The sequence below is a fragment of the Hypanus sabinus genome, chromosome X1 (genome assembly GCF_030144855.1).
Source record: "Hypanus sabinus isolate sHypSab1 chromosome X1, sHypSab1.hap1, whole genome shotgun sequence".
In the NCBI taxonomy this organism is placed as follows: domain Eukaryota; kingdom Metazoa; phylum Chordata; class Chondrichthyes; order Myliobatiformes; family Dasyatidae; genus Hypanus; species Hypanus sabinus.
In genome coordinates, this window is record NC_082738.1 from 12,709,453 (window position 1) to 12,728,099 (window position 18,647).

At 42.7% G+C, this 18,647-nt stretch overlaps 2 protein-coding genes across 5 annotated transcripts in view; one reads left to right on the forward strand and one right to left on the reverse strand.

The window, feature by feature from the left end:
* cdc27 (cell division cycle 27) overlaps positions 1-18,647 on the forward strand; it is a 135,926-nt gene that overhangs the window by 100,764 nt on the left and 16,515 nt on the right. The window lies entirely within an intron of this gene.
* Positions 12,650-17,347, reverse strand: ndufa3 (NADH:ubiquinone oxidoreductase subunit A3). Its single transcript, XM_059955809.1, has 4 exons — positions 17,271-17,347; positions 16,964-17,038; positions 16,625-16,702; positions 12,650-12,811 (listed from the first exon to the last, which is right to left on the reverse strand). The coding sequence occupies exons 1-4, from the start codon at positions 17,284-17,286 to the stop codon at positions 12,720-12,722; spliced, it is 261 nt and encodes an 86-aa protein (XP_059811792.1). The 5' UTR covers positions 17,287-17,347; the 3' UTR covers positions 12,650-12,719.

An 18,647-nucleotide genomic window follows, 5' to 3' on the forward strand; every position in this document is an offset into this window, starting at 1 on the left:
CAATGATGCAGACGGACCAAAGTTTTATAAAGCTGCAATGTAAAATCCTGGGGGTGGGGGGGGGGGGGTGAGTGCTGACTGCCCATTCAATCATCTGTGAACTTACCAACACACCCATCCACCTTTTCATCCAGGTCATTTGTATAAATCACAGCAGCAGAAGCTCTAGGAACACCACTCATCACAAACTTCGAGCCAGGATAAGACTCAACACCGAAGGATAAGACTCTCTGTCTACTATGGGCAATCCAATTTTGAAACCAAGTGGCCAAATCTCTCTGAATCTGCAGATGAGCCTAAAGCCAAGCGGACTGTCCCAAAAACAAGGGCATGTTTTCCCTTCGAAATGCTCAAATTCTATCCCATAGAATCCTCTCCGATAGCTTCCTTCCCACTGACATGAGACTCACCAGCCAATAATTTCCATGATGAATCCTGTTTCCCTTCTTGGATAAAAGAACAACATTAGCTATCTGCCAATCCTCTAACTGGAGAGGACAAAAAATTTTGGTCAAAGCCCCAGCAATCTCATCTTGGCCACCTATCTCTTTATTTCAAAGTACCCGAGCATATTAACATCCACTACACTGATCTTGGTATCCTCCATATCCTTCTCCTTTGTGATGCTAATGCAAAGTACTCATTTAGGACCCTGCATGCATCCCCTGCTTCCAAACAGATGTTCACTCATTTATCCTTGAGTGGTCCAACCTTCCTATTTATCTTGATATATGTATAGAATACCTTGGGTTTCTCTTTACTCCTGCTTGCCAAAGATTATTAATGGCCCCTCAAGGCTTTTCTAATTCCCTTCTTCAGCTCCTTAAAAGTATTATTTGTTATTTTAGCGATACAGTGCACAATAGGCTCTTTGAGGCACGTTGCCTGCAGCAACCTTTGACAACCCAGTTAGTTGAAACCTAATTATAGGACAATTTACAATGACCAATTACCCAACCCAGTACATCTTTGGACTGCAAGGAAACCGAAGGACTTGGGGAGGATGTATAGAGATTCCTTACAGAACGGCACTGGAATTGAACTCTGGAATGCCACAGGCTGCAATAGTGTCGCACTAACCGCTATGCCACTGATAAGCCCACATTTAGCTTTATTATTATTTTTTAAATAGTTGTGGAAAGAGACAGAATTGGTCCACAGGTTCAAGTTCAAAATTGGAGCAGGAGCTTTCAAAGGTTGATTGGAGTAGGTTGTTTGTGGGCAAAGAGATCTCTGGCAAGTGAAAGGCACTTAAAATTGAGATAGCAAGAACTTATTCCTGTTGGTGTGAAGGGCAATGCTGGCAGGAGTAGGGAACCCTGGTTGAGAGAGATTAGAACACCGTGGGAGGCTAGAGAAGAAATTGCAGGAGCCCTAGCTTGACATGTATGCATCATTAGTGGTGGATGAAGTGCTGGAAGAGTGGACAGTAGCTGATGTTGCCCTTAAGGGCTGCAAAGAAAAACTGGCAAGAAAAGATCAATAAGCCTAATGTCTGTGGTAGTAAGTTGTTAGAGAGGGTTCAAAGTACGTATACGATATACAATCCTGAGATTGTTCTTTCTGCAGGCAGGCACAAAACAAAGAACACCATGGAATCCGTTCAAAGAAAGCATCAAGCACCCAATGCGCAAAAAAGAACAAATTGCGCAAATGGCAAAAAGCAAGCAAATTTCAAACATCTAAATATCAAACAGTCTGAGTATTCAGTTTGGTTTAGTGGTGTGTTGATTGTTGACTGCAGGCCGCAGAGCTAGTCCGCGCCAAGGCGCCCCAATCAAACCGCGCAAACAGCAAAAAAAAGCAACCAGAAACACATGCGACGTGAACCATGGAATTTTCCAAAATGAGTCCAAAGCCACAGACAGAACATCAAACTGCAAAGTCCTCTGAAAAAGAGTCCCACAGCTACAAGCTCTGCCAGTCATTCCTTGCAGCATGGACCCAAGACTCCTGCATCTTCCTCCAGCAGCAGCGAATGAGAGGGAGACCAGTTAAATGCAGGCAGCTGGTATGAACTCTCGCTCACCTTCCACTCTCATCCTCATGGATTTCAATCTTGCTCAATGCTTTAATCGGCAATGAGTAATGGAGCAGATCATGAGTTTGTGTTCCGCCATTAGGCTGCACACTCCGCTGTCAACCTCGTTGAACTTCCCCGGAGATGACAGATCATCCAGCCAGCTCAAGAACACAACATCAAAATGTAAACTACAAGCTCCAATTGCAGGCAGTTCAGTAGAAGAAGCACATTTAAAAGTAGTAGATGTTTCACGAAGTGTGTAGAGGACATCGCCGTTGGTTGCTGGCGCCATCTGAATCTGAAGGATAAGATTTGCATGTATCGGAAAAGGCAAGGCTTGATTAGGGATAATCAGTGTGACTTTGTGCATGGGAGATCGGGTCCAATGAACTTGATTTGAATCTTTTGATGAAGTGGCTAAGAAGGTCGATGAGGACAAGATGGTAGAAGTGATCTATGTGGACATCAGTGAGGCCTGTTGTGACTGTGACTAAGTCACTGGACAAGCTGATGTATATGAAAGTCTTTACTTATCATGAGAAATAGACATTTTCTTGAAGGCCCCCATACTCAGTATATTAAGATTTTTGTACTCTTGAGGACAATATAACAGTAGGAAATTCAATGCAATTTCAGAAGTTATAATAGCATTAGTTGCAATTTTGTTTACTTAAATATTCTGTCTGACATGATTCCATTGAAGTTTGTATTTACAGTGGAAGTACATTATAAATGTTAAAGCACCTCCTGAAGGTTCAAGCATCTTTGTGGGACAGACTAATTCATCCTGATGTTCAGTTACATGGTTCCCTGAAAATGGATAAGGTGGTGTAGAAGACTTTTAGCATAATGAACTTAATCAGTCAGGACATGGAATATAGAAGTTGGAAGGTTATGATGCAGCTGTACAAGATTCAATTCACTTCATTGACCTTCATTTCAAGGTGAATAGAATATAAAAGCAAGGCAATAATGTTGAGGCTTTATAAGACAATTGTTAGGCCACACTTGGAATATTGACAAGTTTTGGGTCTCATATTTCAGAAAGGATGCATTATCATTGGAGAAAGTCTGGAGGAGGTTCACGAGGATGATTCCAGGAACGAAGGGGTTAAGATGTGAGGAGCATTTGGCAGCTTTGGGCCTGTACTCACTGGAATTTAGAAAAATGCAGAAGATCTCATTGAGATCTATTGAATGTTAAAAGGACTAGATAAGGTGGATGTGGAGAGTATGTTTCCTATTGAGGGGGTGTCCAGAAGTAGAGGACACAGGTGGACCTTTAGAACAGAGGTAAGGAGGAATTTATTTTAGCCAGAGAGTAGTGAATCTGTGGAGTGCTCTGCCAAAGACGGCTGTGGAGGCCAAGACCGTGTGTATGTTTAAGGTAGAAGTTGATAGTTTTCTGATTGGTCAGGGCATCAAAAGATATGGAAAGAAGGAAAGTGTATGGGGTTGAGTGGGATCTGGGATTAGCCATGATGGAATGGTGGAGCAGACTCGATGGGCTGAATGGCCTAATTCTGCTCCATGTCTTTTGCTGGTGAGGCTACACTTCGAGCTTTGATCACTGGGCTATAGGAAAGATGTTATTAAATTGAAAGAGTGCAGAAAAATTTTAAAAGGATTTTGCCAGTACTGGAGACACTAGGAGGGGTTGGACAGGCTAGGACTTGTTTTCACTGAAATGCGAGACTGAGAGGTGATCTTATCAAAGTGTATAAAATTATAGGGGCATTAGATCAGGTGAATACACTCAGCCTTTTTTCCCCAAAGTTGGGGAATTGAGAACTATAAGGTATAGGCATACGGTAAAATGGGAAATATTTAATAGGAGCTTGAATGACAACTTCTTTATACAGAGGTTGGTATGTACATGAGATGAGCTGCCAGAGGAAGAGGATGAGGCAGGTACAATATCAACTCTCAAAAGGCAAATTGGACAGGTGCATAGATTGGAAAGGTTTAGAAGGATGTAGGTCAAATGCAGAAAATGCTAGCTTGGATGGACATCTTGGTCTGTATAAACCAGTTGGGCCAAAGTAGCAGTTTCCATGCTGTAGTCAATATGCCTTCAGATGCCTTCAAAGTAAACTCCCAAGTTCTTGTTGATGTACCAAGCAAACAGCAGATGGCAGTGTAAGTCCAATATTTTGATCTTGTGTTCTTCAATATTTATTGAAGTTGTTTCTGTTCTGCGTTACAAAGGTTGAAATCTGAAACGAGGAAAAGTGGGTGCTGTGTAATTGTTATATATGAGCCATGTGCCTTCTCTCCAAAGTTAAATAAGGTCAGAGGAGCAGCACAGAGTAATGTATTCTCTACCTTAGGTAGTTGTGGAGTTGTGATTTCCAAATGTTAAAGGAACTGGAAAAGCAATACTTGGGGGACTGATGCATTGCTGGAGGAGAACCACATTATCTAAAGGGAAATGCTGGGTGACAAAGTACTGTCAGAGAGGCAGCACAAGGAACACCATTGTACCAGAGGAGAGCACTGAGTGATCACTGGTCTAGGGTATGGGCATCTTTACAACACTACTGTTGGATGATGCTGTCCTTCTCGTGACCTCAAACTATAGCTTTCCACTACCATCCTGCCACTTTTTGGAAGAGCAACACTCTTTCCTCTAAAACAGATAGGGGACTTAAATCATTGAGCTTTCTGCTGTCTGTTTTCAATACCTAAACATCCACAGGCAAATCTCCTTGGCCTTCCCCTTATTTTGAGACTGATCCATCAGTCTTAATTCCTTAACCAAAACAATAATCTCCCAACATCTGCTCAAGCCAAGTAAATATCTGGTATCTTTCAATTGGGTCACCTCCCATTTTCTTAACTTTGAGCAAACTTGGACTCTCCAATATCCTAGCAACCAAACTGGTAAATCTCCATTTTGCTTCAATGCAATAAACCTTTTGAGATCCTCCATAATATAGTAAGACAACTAAAATTCTTCCATTCAAATTATAGAACCATAGAACATTACAGCACAGAAACAGGCCTTTTGGCTCTTCTCGGCTGTGCCGAACCATTGTTTTGTTTAGTCCCACTGACCTGCACCTGGGCTATATCCCTCCATACACCTCTCATCCATGTACCTGTCCAAGTTTTTAAATGTTAAAAGTGAGTCCACATTTACCACTTCATCTGGCAGCTCATTCCACACTCCCACTACTCTGTGTGAAGAAGCCCCTCCTAATGTTCCCTTTAAACTTTCCCCCTTAACCCATGTCCTCTGGGTTTTTGTCTCCCCTAGCCTCAGTGGAAAAAGCCTGCTTGCGTTCACTCTATCTATACCCATCATAATTTTATACCCCTCATTCTTCTACGCTCCAGGGAATAGGGTCCTAACCTATTCAACCTTTCTCTGTAACTCAGTTTCTCAAGTCCCGGCAACATCCTTGTAAACCTTCTCTACACTCTTTCAACTTTATTAATATCCTTCCTGCAATTCGGTGACCAAAACTGCACACAATACTCCAAATTCGGCTTCACCAATGCCTTATACAACCTCACCATAGCATTCCAACTCTTACACTACATACTTTAATTTATAAAGGTCAATGTACCAAAAGCTCTCTTTACTACCATATCTACCTGTGACGCCACTTTCAGGGAATTTTGAATCTGTATTCCCAGATTCCTCTTCTACTGCACTCCTCAGTGCCCTACCAAATTCCTTGTATGTTCTACCTTGGTTTGTCCTTCCAAAGCGCAATACCTCACACTTGTCTGTATTTAAACTCCATCTACCATTTTTCAGCCCATTTTTCCAGTTGGTCCAAATCTCTCTGCAAGCTTTGAAAACCTTCTTCACTGTCCACTACACCTCCAATCTTTGTATCAGCAAATTTGCTGATCCAATTTACCACATTATCATCCAGATCATCGATATAGATGACAAATAACAATGGACCCAGCACTGATCCCTGTGGCACACCACTAGTCACAGGCCTCCACTCAGAGAAGCAATCCTCCACTACCACTCTCTGGCTTCTCCCATTAAGCCAATGTCTTATCCAATTTACTACCTCACCACATATACCTAGTGACTGAATCTTCCTAACTAATCTTCCTAACTAACCTCCCATGCGGGACCTTGTCAAGGGCCTTACTGAAGTCCATGTAGGCAACATCCACTGCCTTCCCTTCATCCACCTTCCTGGTAACCTCCCCAAAAAAACTCTAATAAATTTGTTAAACATGACCTACAGTGCACAAAGCTGTGTTGACTCTCCCTAATATGTCCCTGTCTATCTAAATACTTGTAGATCCTATCTCTTAGTACTCCTTCCAATAATTTACCTACTACCTACAGTAAGTCAAACTTACTGGCCTATAGTTTCTTGGATTACTTTTAGCCTTTTTAAAACAACGGAACAATATGAGCTATCCTCCAAACCTCCGGCACCTCACCCGTAGATACTGACATTTTAAATATATATATCTGCCAGGGCCCCTGCAAGGTCTGAGGGAATACCCTGTCAGGTCCTAGGGATTTATCTGCTCTGATTTGCCTCAAGATAGCAAGCACCTCCTCTTCAATCTGTATAGGTTCCATAACCTCACTATTTGTTTGCCTTATTTCCGTTGACTCCATGCCAGTTTCCTTAGTAAATACAGATGCAAAAAACCCATTTAAGATCTCCCCCATTTCTTTTGGTTCCATATATAGCCGACCACTCTGATTTTCAAGAGGACCAATTTTATCCCTTACTATCCTTTTGCTCTTAATATACTTGAAGAAGCTCTTTGGATTATCCTTCACCTTGACTGCCAAAACTACCTCACGTCTTCTTTTAGCCTTCATGATTTCTTTCTTAATTTTTTTTTGCACTTTTTATACTCTTCAAGCACCTTATTTGCTCCCTGTTTCCTAACATCTCTCTTTTCTTTATCAGAGTTCCAATATCCCTAGAGAACCAAGATTTCTTATTCTTATTCACTTTGCTTTTAATCCTGACAGGAACATACAACCTCTGCACTCTTAAAATTTCTCCTCTGAAGGCCTCTCACTTACCAATAACATCCTTGCCAGAGAACAACCTGTCCCAATCCACTCTTTTTAGATCCTTTCTCATTTCTTCAAATTTGGCCTTTTTCCAGTTTAGAACTTCAACCCGAGGACCAGATCTATCTTTATTCATGATCAAGTTGAAACTAATGGTGTTATGATCACTGGAACCAAAGTGTTCCCCTACACATAATTCCGTCACCTGTCCTAACTCGTTTCCTAATAGGAGATCTAATATTGCATCCTCTCTAGTTGGTACCTCTATATATTGATTTAGAAAACTTTCCTGAACACATTTTACAAACTCTAACCTGTCTAGACCTTTAACAGTATGGGAGTCCCAATCAATACATGGAAAATTAAAATCCCCTACTATCACAACTTTGTTTCCTGCAGTTGTCTGCTATCTCTCTGCAGATTTGCTCCTTCAATTCTCACTGACTATTGGGTGGTCTATAATACAACCCCATTAATGTGATCATACCTTTCCTGTTTCTCAGCTGCACCCATATGGCCTCAGTAGACAAGCCCTTTAATCTGTCCTACCTGAGCACTGCTGTAACATTTTCCCTGACTAGCAATTTTCCCCCACCCTTCATCCCTCTGCCTCTGTCACGTCTGCTGTTCTTGCGTGCTGTTTCTCTGTGAGTTCTAAAGGACACCCAAGTCTTTTTGAACATCAACGTTCTCTAGTCACAGTTGAAATGATAGAAACATAGAAAACCTACAGCACAGTACAGGCCCTTTGGCTCACAATGCTGGGCTGAGCATGTACTTACTTTAGAAATTACCTCAGGTTACCCAAAGCCCTCTATTTTCTAAGCTCTGTGTACCTATCAGGAGTCTCTTAAAAGACCCTATTTTATCTGCCTCCACGACCATTGCTGGCAGCCCATTCCATGCACTCACCACTATCTGCATCGATTTTTTTTTTAAAAAAGCTTACCCCGACATCCCCTCTGTACCTACTTCCAACCACCTTAAAACTGTGCCCTCACATGTTAGGCATTTCAGCCTGAGAAAAAGCCTCTGACTATCCACACGATCAATGCCTCTCATCATCTTATACACATCTACCTGGTCACCTCTCATTGTCTATCGCTCCAAGGAAAAAAGGCTGAGTTCACTCAACCTATTCTCATAAGGCATGCTCCCCATTCCAGGCAACATCCTTGTAAATCTCCTCTGCACCCTTTCTATAGTTTCCACATCCTTCCTGTAGTGAGGCAACCAGAACTGAGCACAGTACTCCAAGTGGGGTCTCACCAGGGTCCTATATAGCTGTAACATAACCTCTTGGCTCTTGAATTCAATCCCACGATTGATGAAGCCAAATGCACTGTATGCCTTCTTACCGCACAGTCAACCTGCACAGCAGCTTTGAGTGTCCTGTGGACTTGAACACCAAAATCCCTCTGATCCTCCACACTGCCAAGAGTCTTACCATTAATACTATATTCTGCCATCATATTTGACCTACCAAAATGAACCACTTCACACTTATCTGGGTTGAACTCCATCTGCCACTTCTCAGCCCATTTTGCATCCTATCAATATCCCGCTGTAACCTCTGACAGTTCTCCACGCTATCCATAGCACCTACAACCTTTGTATCATCAGAAAACTGACTAACCCATCCCTCCACTTCCTCATCCAGGTCATTTATAAACATCACAACGAGTAAGTGTCCCAGAACAGATCCCTGAGGCACTCCACTGGTGACTGACCTCCATGCAGAATATGACCCGTCTACAACCACTCTTTGCCTTTTGTGAGCAAGCCAGTTCTGGATCTACAAAGCAATGTCCCCTTGGATCCCATGCCTCCTTATTTTCTCAATAAGCTTTGCATGGGGTACCTTATTAAATACCTTGCTGAAATCCATATACACTACATCCACTGCTCTTCCTTCATCAATGTGTTTAGTCACAACCTCAAAAATTTCAATCAGGCTTGTAAGGCATGACCTGCCCTTGACAAAGCCATGCTGACTATTCTTGTTCGTATTATGCATCTCCAAATGTTCGTAAATTCTGCCTCTCAGGATCTTCTCCATCAACTTACCAACCACTGAAGTAAGGCTCACTGGTTTATAATTTCCTTGGCTATCTCTACTCCCTTTCATGAATAAGGGAACAACATCTGCAGCGCTCCAATCTTCACCATTGATGATGCAAAGATCATTGCCAGAAACTCAGGAATCTCCTTGCTTGCTTTCCACAGTAGCCTGGGGTATATCCTGGCCAGTCACGGTGACCTATCCAACTTGATACTTTTCAAAAGGTCCAGCACAATCATCCTTAATCTATATATGTTCAGGCTTTTCCGTCTGCTATAAATCATCCCTACAATCACCAAGGTCCTATTCTGCAGTGAATACTGAAGCAGAGTATTCATTAAGTACCTCCAATACCTCCTCTGTTCCATGATGCACTTTTTTGGTCCTATTCTCTCGCATCTTATCCTCTTGCTCTTCACATACTTGTAGATTCAGGGGTTTTCCTTAATCCTGCTCACCAAGGCCTTCTCTTGGCCCCTTCTGGCTCTCCTAATTTCATTCTTAAACTCCTTCCTGCTAGCCTCATAATTTTCTAGATCTCTATCATTACCCAGATTTTTGAACCTTTCGTAAGCTTTTCTATTCTTCCTGACTAGATTTACAACAGTATTTGTACACCACGGTTCCTGTACCCTACTGTCCTTTCCCTGTCTCATTGGAACATACTTATGCAGAGCGCCACACAAATATCCCCTGAACATTTCCCACATTTCTGCCATACATTTCCCTGAGAATATCTGTTCCCAATTTATGCTTCCAAGTTCCTGCCCGATAGCTTCATAATTCCCCTTACTCCAGTTAAACACTTTCCTAACTTGTCTTTTCCTATCCCTCTCCAATGCTATGGTAAAGGAGATAGAATTGTGATCACTTTCTCCAAAATGCTCTCCCAAAGAGAGACCTGACACCTGACCAGGTTCATTTCCCATGTCCAGATCAAGTACAGTCTCTCCTCTTGTAGGCTTATCTACATATTGTGTCAGGAAACCTTCCTGAACACACCTAACAAACTCAACCCCATCTAAACCCCTCACTCTTGGAAGATTCCAATCAATATTGAGGAAATCAAAATCTCCGATCATGACAACCCTGTTATTATTGCACCAGAATCTGTCTCCCTATCTGCTCCTCAATGTCCCTGTTACTATTGGGTGGTCATATTTTATTTATTTATTTATTTAGAAGATGCCCAGTAGAGTTATTGACCCCATGCTCAGTGGACAATCCCTCAGGACTTCCTCCTTTTCTGCAGCTGTGACACTATCTCTGATCAGCAGTGCCACGTCCCCACATCTTTTGCTCCCTCCCTGTCCTTTCTGAAACATCTAAAGCTTGACACTCTTAAGTAACCAACCCTGCCCCTAAGCCATCCAAGTCTCTGTAACAACATCATAGCTCCAAGTACTGATCCGTGCTCTAAGTTCATGATACTCCTTGCATTAAAGTAGACACATCTCAAACCATCAGTCTGAGCGTATCCCTTCTCTATCATCTGCCTGTCCTCCCTCTTGCACTGTCTCCTAACTTATTTATTTTTGAGCCAACCGCTTCTTCCTCTGCCTCTTCAGTTTGGTTCTCACCCCCCCCCCCCCGGCATTTCTAGTTTAAACTCTCCCCAATAGCCTTAGCAAACTTCCCCACCAGGATATTGGTCACCCGAGATTCAAGTGCAACCCATCCTTTTTGTACAGGTCATGCCTGCCCCAAAAGTGGTCCCAATGATACAGCAATCTGAATCCCTGCCCCCTGCTCCAATCCGAGCCACACAATTATCCTCTACCTCACTCTGTTCTTATACTCAGTCCCGTGGCACAGGCAGCAATCCCAAGATTACTACCTTTTAGTTCCTGCTTCTCAACTTCCTTCCAAACTCCCTGTAGTCTGTTTTCAGGACCTCCTCCCTTTCCCTACTGATATTGTTGATACCAATATGTACCACAACCTCTGGCTGTTCTCCTTCCCACTTCAGGATGTTGTGGACATGATCAGAAACATCCCAGACCCTGGCACTTGGGAGGCAAACTACCATTCGCATTTCTTTCCTGCATCTGCAGAATTGCCTGTTTGACCCCCTAATTATAGAGTCCACTGTGCCCCAGTGTGACGACATCCCTATAGTTCCCATCTATCACCTCCTCACTCTCCCTGACCAGATGAAGGTTGTCAAGCTGCATCTCCAGTTCCCTAATGCTGTCACTAAGGAGCTGCAGCTCAATGCACCTGGTGCAGATGTGCAAGGCAGGGAGTCTCCTGGACTTCCCACATCTGACATCCAGTACAATAATGTGCATTTATGAAATGATAACTCATTTTTCCACCTCATACACAATCTGCCACATTGTTGCCACTCATTTATCTATATTCCCTGAAGTATGCTGCATCCTCACCATGACTTAATTACTCCCACTAAGTTGCATCATTTCCAGATTTTTTATGTTAATTTAGTTTCCTCAAATAAATCATTGATCTAGATTGTGATGCTCTGGCACTGATCTCTGCTATGTCATAAATCACAGTCTGCCAATCGGAGCAGGACCCAATCATTCCTACTTTTTTTTTCTTGTCTGCTCAACAGCTAAAATGCCCTTGTCAATTACACATAATTCCATGTTCTCAAACTTTCTAATTCTTGTGTAACCTTTTCAAATGCATTCTGAATAATCCAAACTTTGCTTCTTTCTCCTCAGTTGGTCAACTCAGTATTATTTGTCCATTCTTAAATGCATGTTTAATCTGCACAATCCTATAAATTTATCTGTGGTTTGAGATCACATCTTTTATGGAAGATTCTAGCAAATCTAGTTTTCTTCCTTATTGGGGGGGGGGTCACATTCACTACTAGAACATTTGGAAAATATTAAATAGGGTTTCATCATCCCTGGAGTCACCTTTTTTAATTCTTAGTTATTAAACTCTGGGTCAGAACCAATCTGTAAGTGGAAAAGAATCTGTAGATTTTTTGGGTTGAATCTCTGCACCAGGCCCTAATGCAGGGTTTCATCTCAAAACAGCCACAATTCCTTTCCTCCTATTGATGCTATCTGACCCATGAATTCCTCCTTCAGATTGTTTTTCCCTCCATTCAAGCATCTGCAACCTTCATTTCTGGATTATTTCCTCATTAGACACAACCTTGCACAAACAACAAAAACTGTCATATTTTATACAAGTAACTATCCACTGAAAATCTACTTCACAGTCATTAGGTAATGCAAAATGTTTATTTTGTTTATTCATTGAGATGCAGCCTGGAACAGGCCCTTAGAACCACGCCACAACAACCCCTGATTTAATCCCAGCCTAATCATGGGAGAATTTATGACCATTAACCTACCAACTGGTACATCTTTGAACTGTGGGAGGAAACCGGAGCACCTGGAGGAAACCACACTGTCACGTGGAGAACATACAAACTCCTAACAGAACTGAACCTGGGTTATTAGTGTCGTAAAGCTATGCTACCATGGTGCTTGTTATAGGATTACACATTTCTGGCCTCTGATTTCCTGGTACAAACAGAAACTCTGAAAGTGTAAAAAGAAACTCAAAAGCATTTTGAACATGACTTTTATTTTTGCACTTTGTTTCTCAGTCACACACAAACTAATTCCATCCACATCTCAAAGCTTCTTCATCCATTCGAGGGAGGGTCCAATTTTCTCACTGGGGTGGGATGGAATATCGGGCATATTCCCATCATCCCGTACAGGAACTGCATAAAACAAAGAAAGCAGTGACTGAAAGGAGAGAATTAAACATAAACAACAAATTGGCTCAGAGCAATTTTGGAAGATTGAATTCTACTGAGTTATATGTTTCACATCAGTGTCACAGTGAGCATGTGGGGAGTATCAGTGTCACAGTGAAAGCTGTCAGCTAAATTAATGTTAAGAGTCATAGAAAAGTACAGCACAGAAACAGGCCCTTTGGTCCATCTAGTCAATGCCAAACTATTATTTTGCCTACTCCCATCAACATAACCAAACTTCCCTGAAACATTGAAAGCAAACCCGCATCCACCACTTCCACTGGCAGTTCATTTCACATTCTCACCACCCTTAGAGTGAAGAAGTTTTCCCTTGAGTTACCCTTAAACATTTCACCTTTCACCCATAACATCAAGTTCTAGTTTCACCCAACCTTTTTGTACCCCCAGAGATTAGAGATCAGTTACCATTGTTTAGTGAAAAGAAAATTAATTTTGACCAATCTACTGCTGTTCTTTGAAAAGGTAAATTGCAATGGATAAAGGGAATGTACTACACAATCAAACAAACTGTTGATTAAGTCGCTTTTGGAGTATTATATATAACCCTCATTGCTATACCATTTTTTAAGTAATTAAGTTGGAGAAGGTCCACAAAAAGTTCATCAGGATGTTTGTGACTAGAGGTCTTGCGTTATGAGGAGACTGGATAGGCTGGAACTGTAAGGTTTTGGGGGGGGTGGAGGGGAGAGAGATTTATAAAATCATGAAGGGCATAGATAGATAGGGTGGTGGATGGTCAAAGTATTTTCTCAAGGTAGGATTATCTAAAATGAGGGTAAAAATTCAGAAGGGATCTGAGAGAAAACATTTTCACAGAGAGGACTGTGGGTATACAAGCTGCCAGGGTAGCTGTAGAGATGCTTAAAATTACAACGCAACCATAGACAGGTATGTGGATAGAAAGTTTAGACTAGAGGCCAAACACAGGCAAATGCAACTGGCTTGGATAGACATCTTAGTTGGCAGGAAGGGCCCATTTATGTGCAGTATAACACTGACTCTTGGATTTCAGGAGATATTTCATAGAGGCACAAAGTTATTAATGAAAATAAACAATCATGGTGTAAAAGATCAGTAATAGATACAAAATTGACCAGCTAACAGGAAATGGAGTAAGCAGAATGGATTATTTTATATTAGGCACGGTTTGAGTGGTGTGGCATAGTGGGGTCTAGACCTTTCATGATTTATAAATGCATTGGATGAAGAGATCGAAGGTAAAATTTGTGGATGAACAAAGGCAGGTAAGTTGTGAAGTGGACTGTAATGCTGATACAGGGACAGCAACTGGTTTTGTGAATGGACAAAGACTTGGGAAGTGGAGTACAGTATGTCCACGGTGAGCAACTGCAGCTGTCTACCAGCAGAGAGGGATCTGGGACTGTCAGTGATTATGTGCAGACTAGGATGTGGCTGCCCCAAGTAACAAAAAGCTAACACAATGTTATGTTTACTGCTGGGGGAACTGAGCACACAAGCAGGAGGTCAAGTTTCAGCTACACAAGGCAATGGGAGCACTGTGTACAGCCTGTTTCCTGATTAAAGAAAGGGCATCAATGAATTTGAAGTGTTTCAAATGAGGTTTACTTGACCAAAATCTATAACAGATGGGTAAGCCTTAAGAAGGAAGGTGGGGCAGGCTAGGCTGGGTTGAGAAGAGTAGGAGGGGGTTTGATTGAAACACAAGATCCTGGGAAGTGTTGGCAGGATGTGGAGAGGATAGTCTGAGTCATAGAAAAATACAGCACAGAAGCCTATCTTGCCCATGCAAATCATTAAAATTGCCTACTCCCATCAACATGCCACAGCCCCCCATAACCTAAACTTCCCTTAAATGTTGAAATAGAGCTTGCCTGTACCACTTGCACTGAGAGCTCACTCCACACACTACCTTATAAGTGAAGAAGTTTCCCCTCGTATTCCCCTTAAACTTTTCACCGTTAATCTATGACCTCCAGTTGTACTCCCACCCAACCTCAGTGGGAAAAAGCCTGCATTTATCCTACCTATTCACCTCAATTTTGTATACCTCTATCAAACCTCCCCTCAATCTTCTATGTTCCAAGGAATATAGTCTTAACCTATTAAATCTTTCCTTATAACACAGGTCCCCCAGTTTACGACCCTCTCTACCTGTGACACCACTTTCAAAGAGTTATGAACCTGTATTCCCAGATCCCTTTGTTCTACTACACTCCTCAGTCCCCTACCATTCACTGTGTAAGACTAACCCTGGTTGGTCCTACTGATCTGCAACACCTCTCACTTGTCTGCATTAAATTCCAACTGCCATTTTTCAGCCCATTTTTCCAGCTGGTCCAGATCCCAGTACAAGCTTTGATGGCCTTCCTCGCTGTCCACTACACTCCCAATATTGGTGTTAACTGCAAATTTGCTGATTTACCACATCATCCAGATCACTAATATAGAAGACAAACAACAATGGACCCAACACTGCACTAGTCACAGGCCTCCAGTCAGAGAGGCAACCATCTACTACCGCTTTCTGCCTTCTCCCACAAAGCCAATGTCTTAGTCCAATTTACTCCTGAAACTCCTTGACCAACCTTCCTCACCTTGTCAAATGCCCTGCTGAAGCCCGTGTGGACAACATCCACTGCCTTGCCTTCATCAACTTTCCTGGTAACTTCCTCGAAAAACTCTAAAGATTAGTTGGACACTACCTGCCATGCTGACTATCCCTAATCACTTCATGTCTATCCAAATACTCGTATCCGGTCCCTTAGAATACTTTCCACAACTGATTCATTGGCCTATAATTTCCTGGTTTAGCTTTATAGCCTTTCTTGAACAGCAGAACAACATTAGCTATCCTCCAATCCTCTGGTACCTCACCCGTTGCTGAGGATGATTTAAATATCTATGCTAGGGCTCCTACAATTTCTGCAATTACCTCCCAGTGTCTGAGGGAACACCCTATCTGGCCCTGGGGATTTATTCACCCTAATGTGCCTTAAGACAGCAAATGCCACCTCATTTGTAATCTGTATGGGGTCTATTACCTCACTGCTCCTTTGCCTCCCTTCTATAGATTCTGTGTCTGTCTCTTCCAGTAAATACAATTGCAAAAAAAATCTATTTAAGATATTCCCCATATCTTAGATCACCATCCTGATCTTCCAGAAGACCACTTTTGTCCTTTGCAATCTTTTGCTCTCAACATATCTGTGGAATCCCCGATTCACCTTGTCTGCCAGGGCAGCATCACACCTTCTTGTAGCTCTCCTAATTTCTTTAAATGTTCTTGTACATTTCTTGTACTCCATAAGCATCTCATTTGTTCCTACCTGCCTATACCAGCTATGTACCTCCCATTTTTTTTTATATATCTTAACCAAGGCCTCAATATCTCTTGACAATCAAGATTCCCTACACCTGTTAGCTGGAAGAACTAAGAACTATGTTCACTGCTTAACAATAGGGAGCTGCCCAGTTAAAACAGAGATAAGACAAGATAGCTTCTCTCTATGAATCTTTGGAACTTTTCTTGAAAGGAATGCAGAAGTATGTCAATTCTTAAAAAAACAAGGGGTGCAAGTATACTATAGACTGACAGGAATGTGGAATTCACAGTTGCATTTATCATGGTACTAATTGGTGTAGCAGGTTTGAAGAGATAAATGTGTTTAACTGTGTCTAATCCACTTGTCTGTTGTGGGGTGGACAAAAGGGTCACTGTGTGTGGTGTGGGGAAAATATCCCACAAAGAGTACAAATGATTGGGAGCAGTTCTACCTGGGTACTGGAAAGGTACAGCACGATTCAGCAGAGTCTGGTATTTGGCAATGGGGCTCACCAGTGGCGCCAGTAAAGCTGAAACCAGAACACACGGACGTTAGCCACTGATCACCTTCCCCTCCTCACTCGCTGCCCCATCCACCCCCCACCCTCCATCCCCTACCCCCACTCTCTAACCCAACCTTGACCCCTACCCCCAAAACCACTCAACCCCACCCCTCTACCCACTAACCCCCACTCCCCATCCCAACCTCTATCCCCCTACTCCATCCGAACCTCTATCCTCTACCCCTCCATATCCCATCCCAACCTCTACCCCCTATCCACTCCACTCACCAGCCATGCCGATTGCGAACGAGGTGACGATTATCGGCTCCTTTGCCCATGCCTTCTTCAGCAGAGCGGCGATATCTGTATAAAGGAATAGAGGGTCGGGTAAGGGTTAGGAGGAGAGGTCAGAGGATTAGGGAACGGAATCAGACCTCACGACCCCCCCCCCCTCCCTTACCCCTGGCTGAAGACCGACCTGCTGCATTCACGGTATACCGAGGGCCCCCTACCACACCCCCACCTCCACAAGATTCCTCTCTCTCCCTCCCTACCAATCTCGGACTTCACGGTGACCCACAACCCGCTCACTCACTGCGCACCACCGCCATCTTTCTTCCTCGTCACCGCGTAAGACCCACCTTGTTCATGATGTCATGGATGACGAGTCACTCTACGATGTCTCCGGACAGACCCCGCCTCATCCTGTGACTTTTATGCGCCGTCGTGTTAAATGTCGTGATAGGGGACCTGTGCCAGAGACAGTGGTTCCGCGCATGGTACCGAGTGCAGCCGGTCCTTTGTGTGTACAGAATGTTCACATCCCTACATTCACTGCATAGTCAACTTCCCAGCTCAGAGTCCCCTGAACGAATATTATCTGTCGTCACCAGGCACTCAGTTTAAAAAAAAGACTTGCCCCACACACCTTTGAACTTAACTGCTCTCACATGAAGTCATGCCGTCAGGTATTAGACATTTCGACTCCGAGAAAAAGATACCGACTGTCTACTCTATCTGTGCCTCTCATGATATTATACATTTCTATCCCATCTCCCTTCAGCCTCTAGAACTCCAGAGGAGGAAGGAAAAAAATAAGTTTGTCCAATCTTATGCATTTCCTATAAAAAGTATTTATCTCCTAACCCTTTGTTCACATAAATGAGTATTACAACCAGGGATTTTGATCAATTTAACTGAAAATGTTTATTTAAATATCACATGCGCCATTTCCCCCCACAAAAAATGGAAAATTGTAAAGCATGAAAGACTTGCTCAAACTGCCAGCTTAGTTAAGGAGCAGCAGTGAAGAGCAATCTCAAGATCTTCCCAGAAATGTTTGATTGGGTTATGGTCACTCAATGACATCAATTTTCTTCATTTGAACCCACTTCGTGCTTGCTCTGGCGGCATGCTTTGGGTTGTTGTCCTGTGGAAAGACCAACTTCTTCCTTAGTTTAAGCTTTCTGACAGGTTCTTATCCATGATCTCTCTGTATTTGGCAGCATTCATCTTCCCATCAAAAATCCTGACCAGATTTCCAGTCCCTACTGCTGAAAAGCATCCCCATAGCATGATGCTACCTCCACCATACATTATAGTAGGGATGGTGTTACTTGGCCTATGTGATGCATTAGGTTTATGCCACATGTACCATTTAGTGTTGACGCTAAAAATTCCACTTTAGCCTCATCCGACCACAAGACCTTCTTCCACATCTTTACAGTATCTTCTAAGCAATGTTTACAAAGTCTTTACAGGCAAGGATGTACTTTTGTTTTTAGCTAGGGCTTCTTCCTTGCCACTCTTCCATAAATACCCTTTTTGTGCAAGGCCTTAGAGATTGTGTAGCCATGAGCTTCATCTCCAGTTGAAACCACTGACTTCTGTATCTCACTCAGAGTGACTGTTGGTGTCACAGTAGCCTCTCTTACAAGTGCTATTCTTCTCCAGAGATTAAGTTCAGAGCAGG

Bases quoted from the DNA above. Each gene is read 5' to 3' on its own strand.
- ndufa3 (XM_059955809.1), bottom strand. The intron at 16,703-16,963 runs GTGAGTGGAGTG...TTCTGGTTTCAG, and splicing joins GTTCGCAATCGGCATGGCTG to CTTTACTGGCGCCACTGGTG. The intron at 12,812-16,624 runs GTAGAACTGCTC...TGTTTTATGCAG, and splicing joins TGTACCTTTCCAGTACCCAG to TTCCTGTACGGGATGATGGG.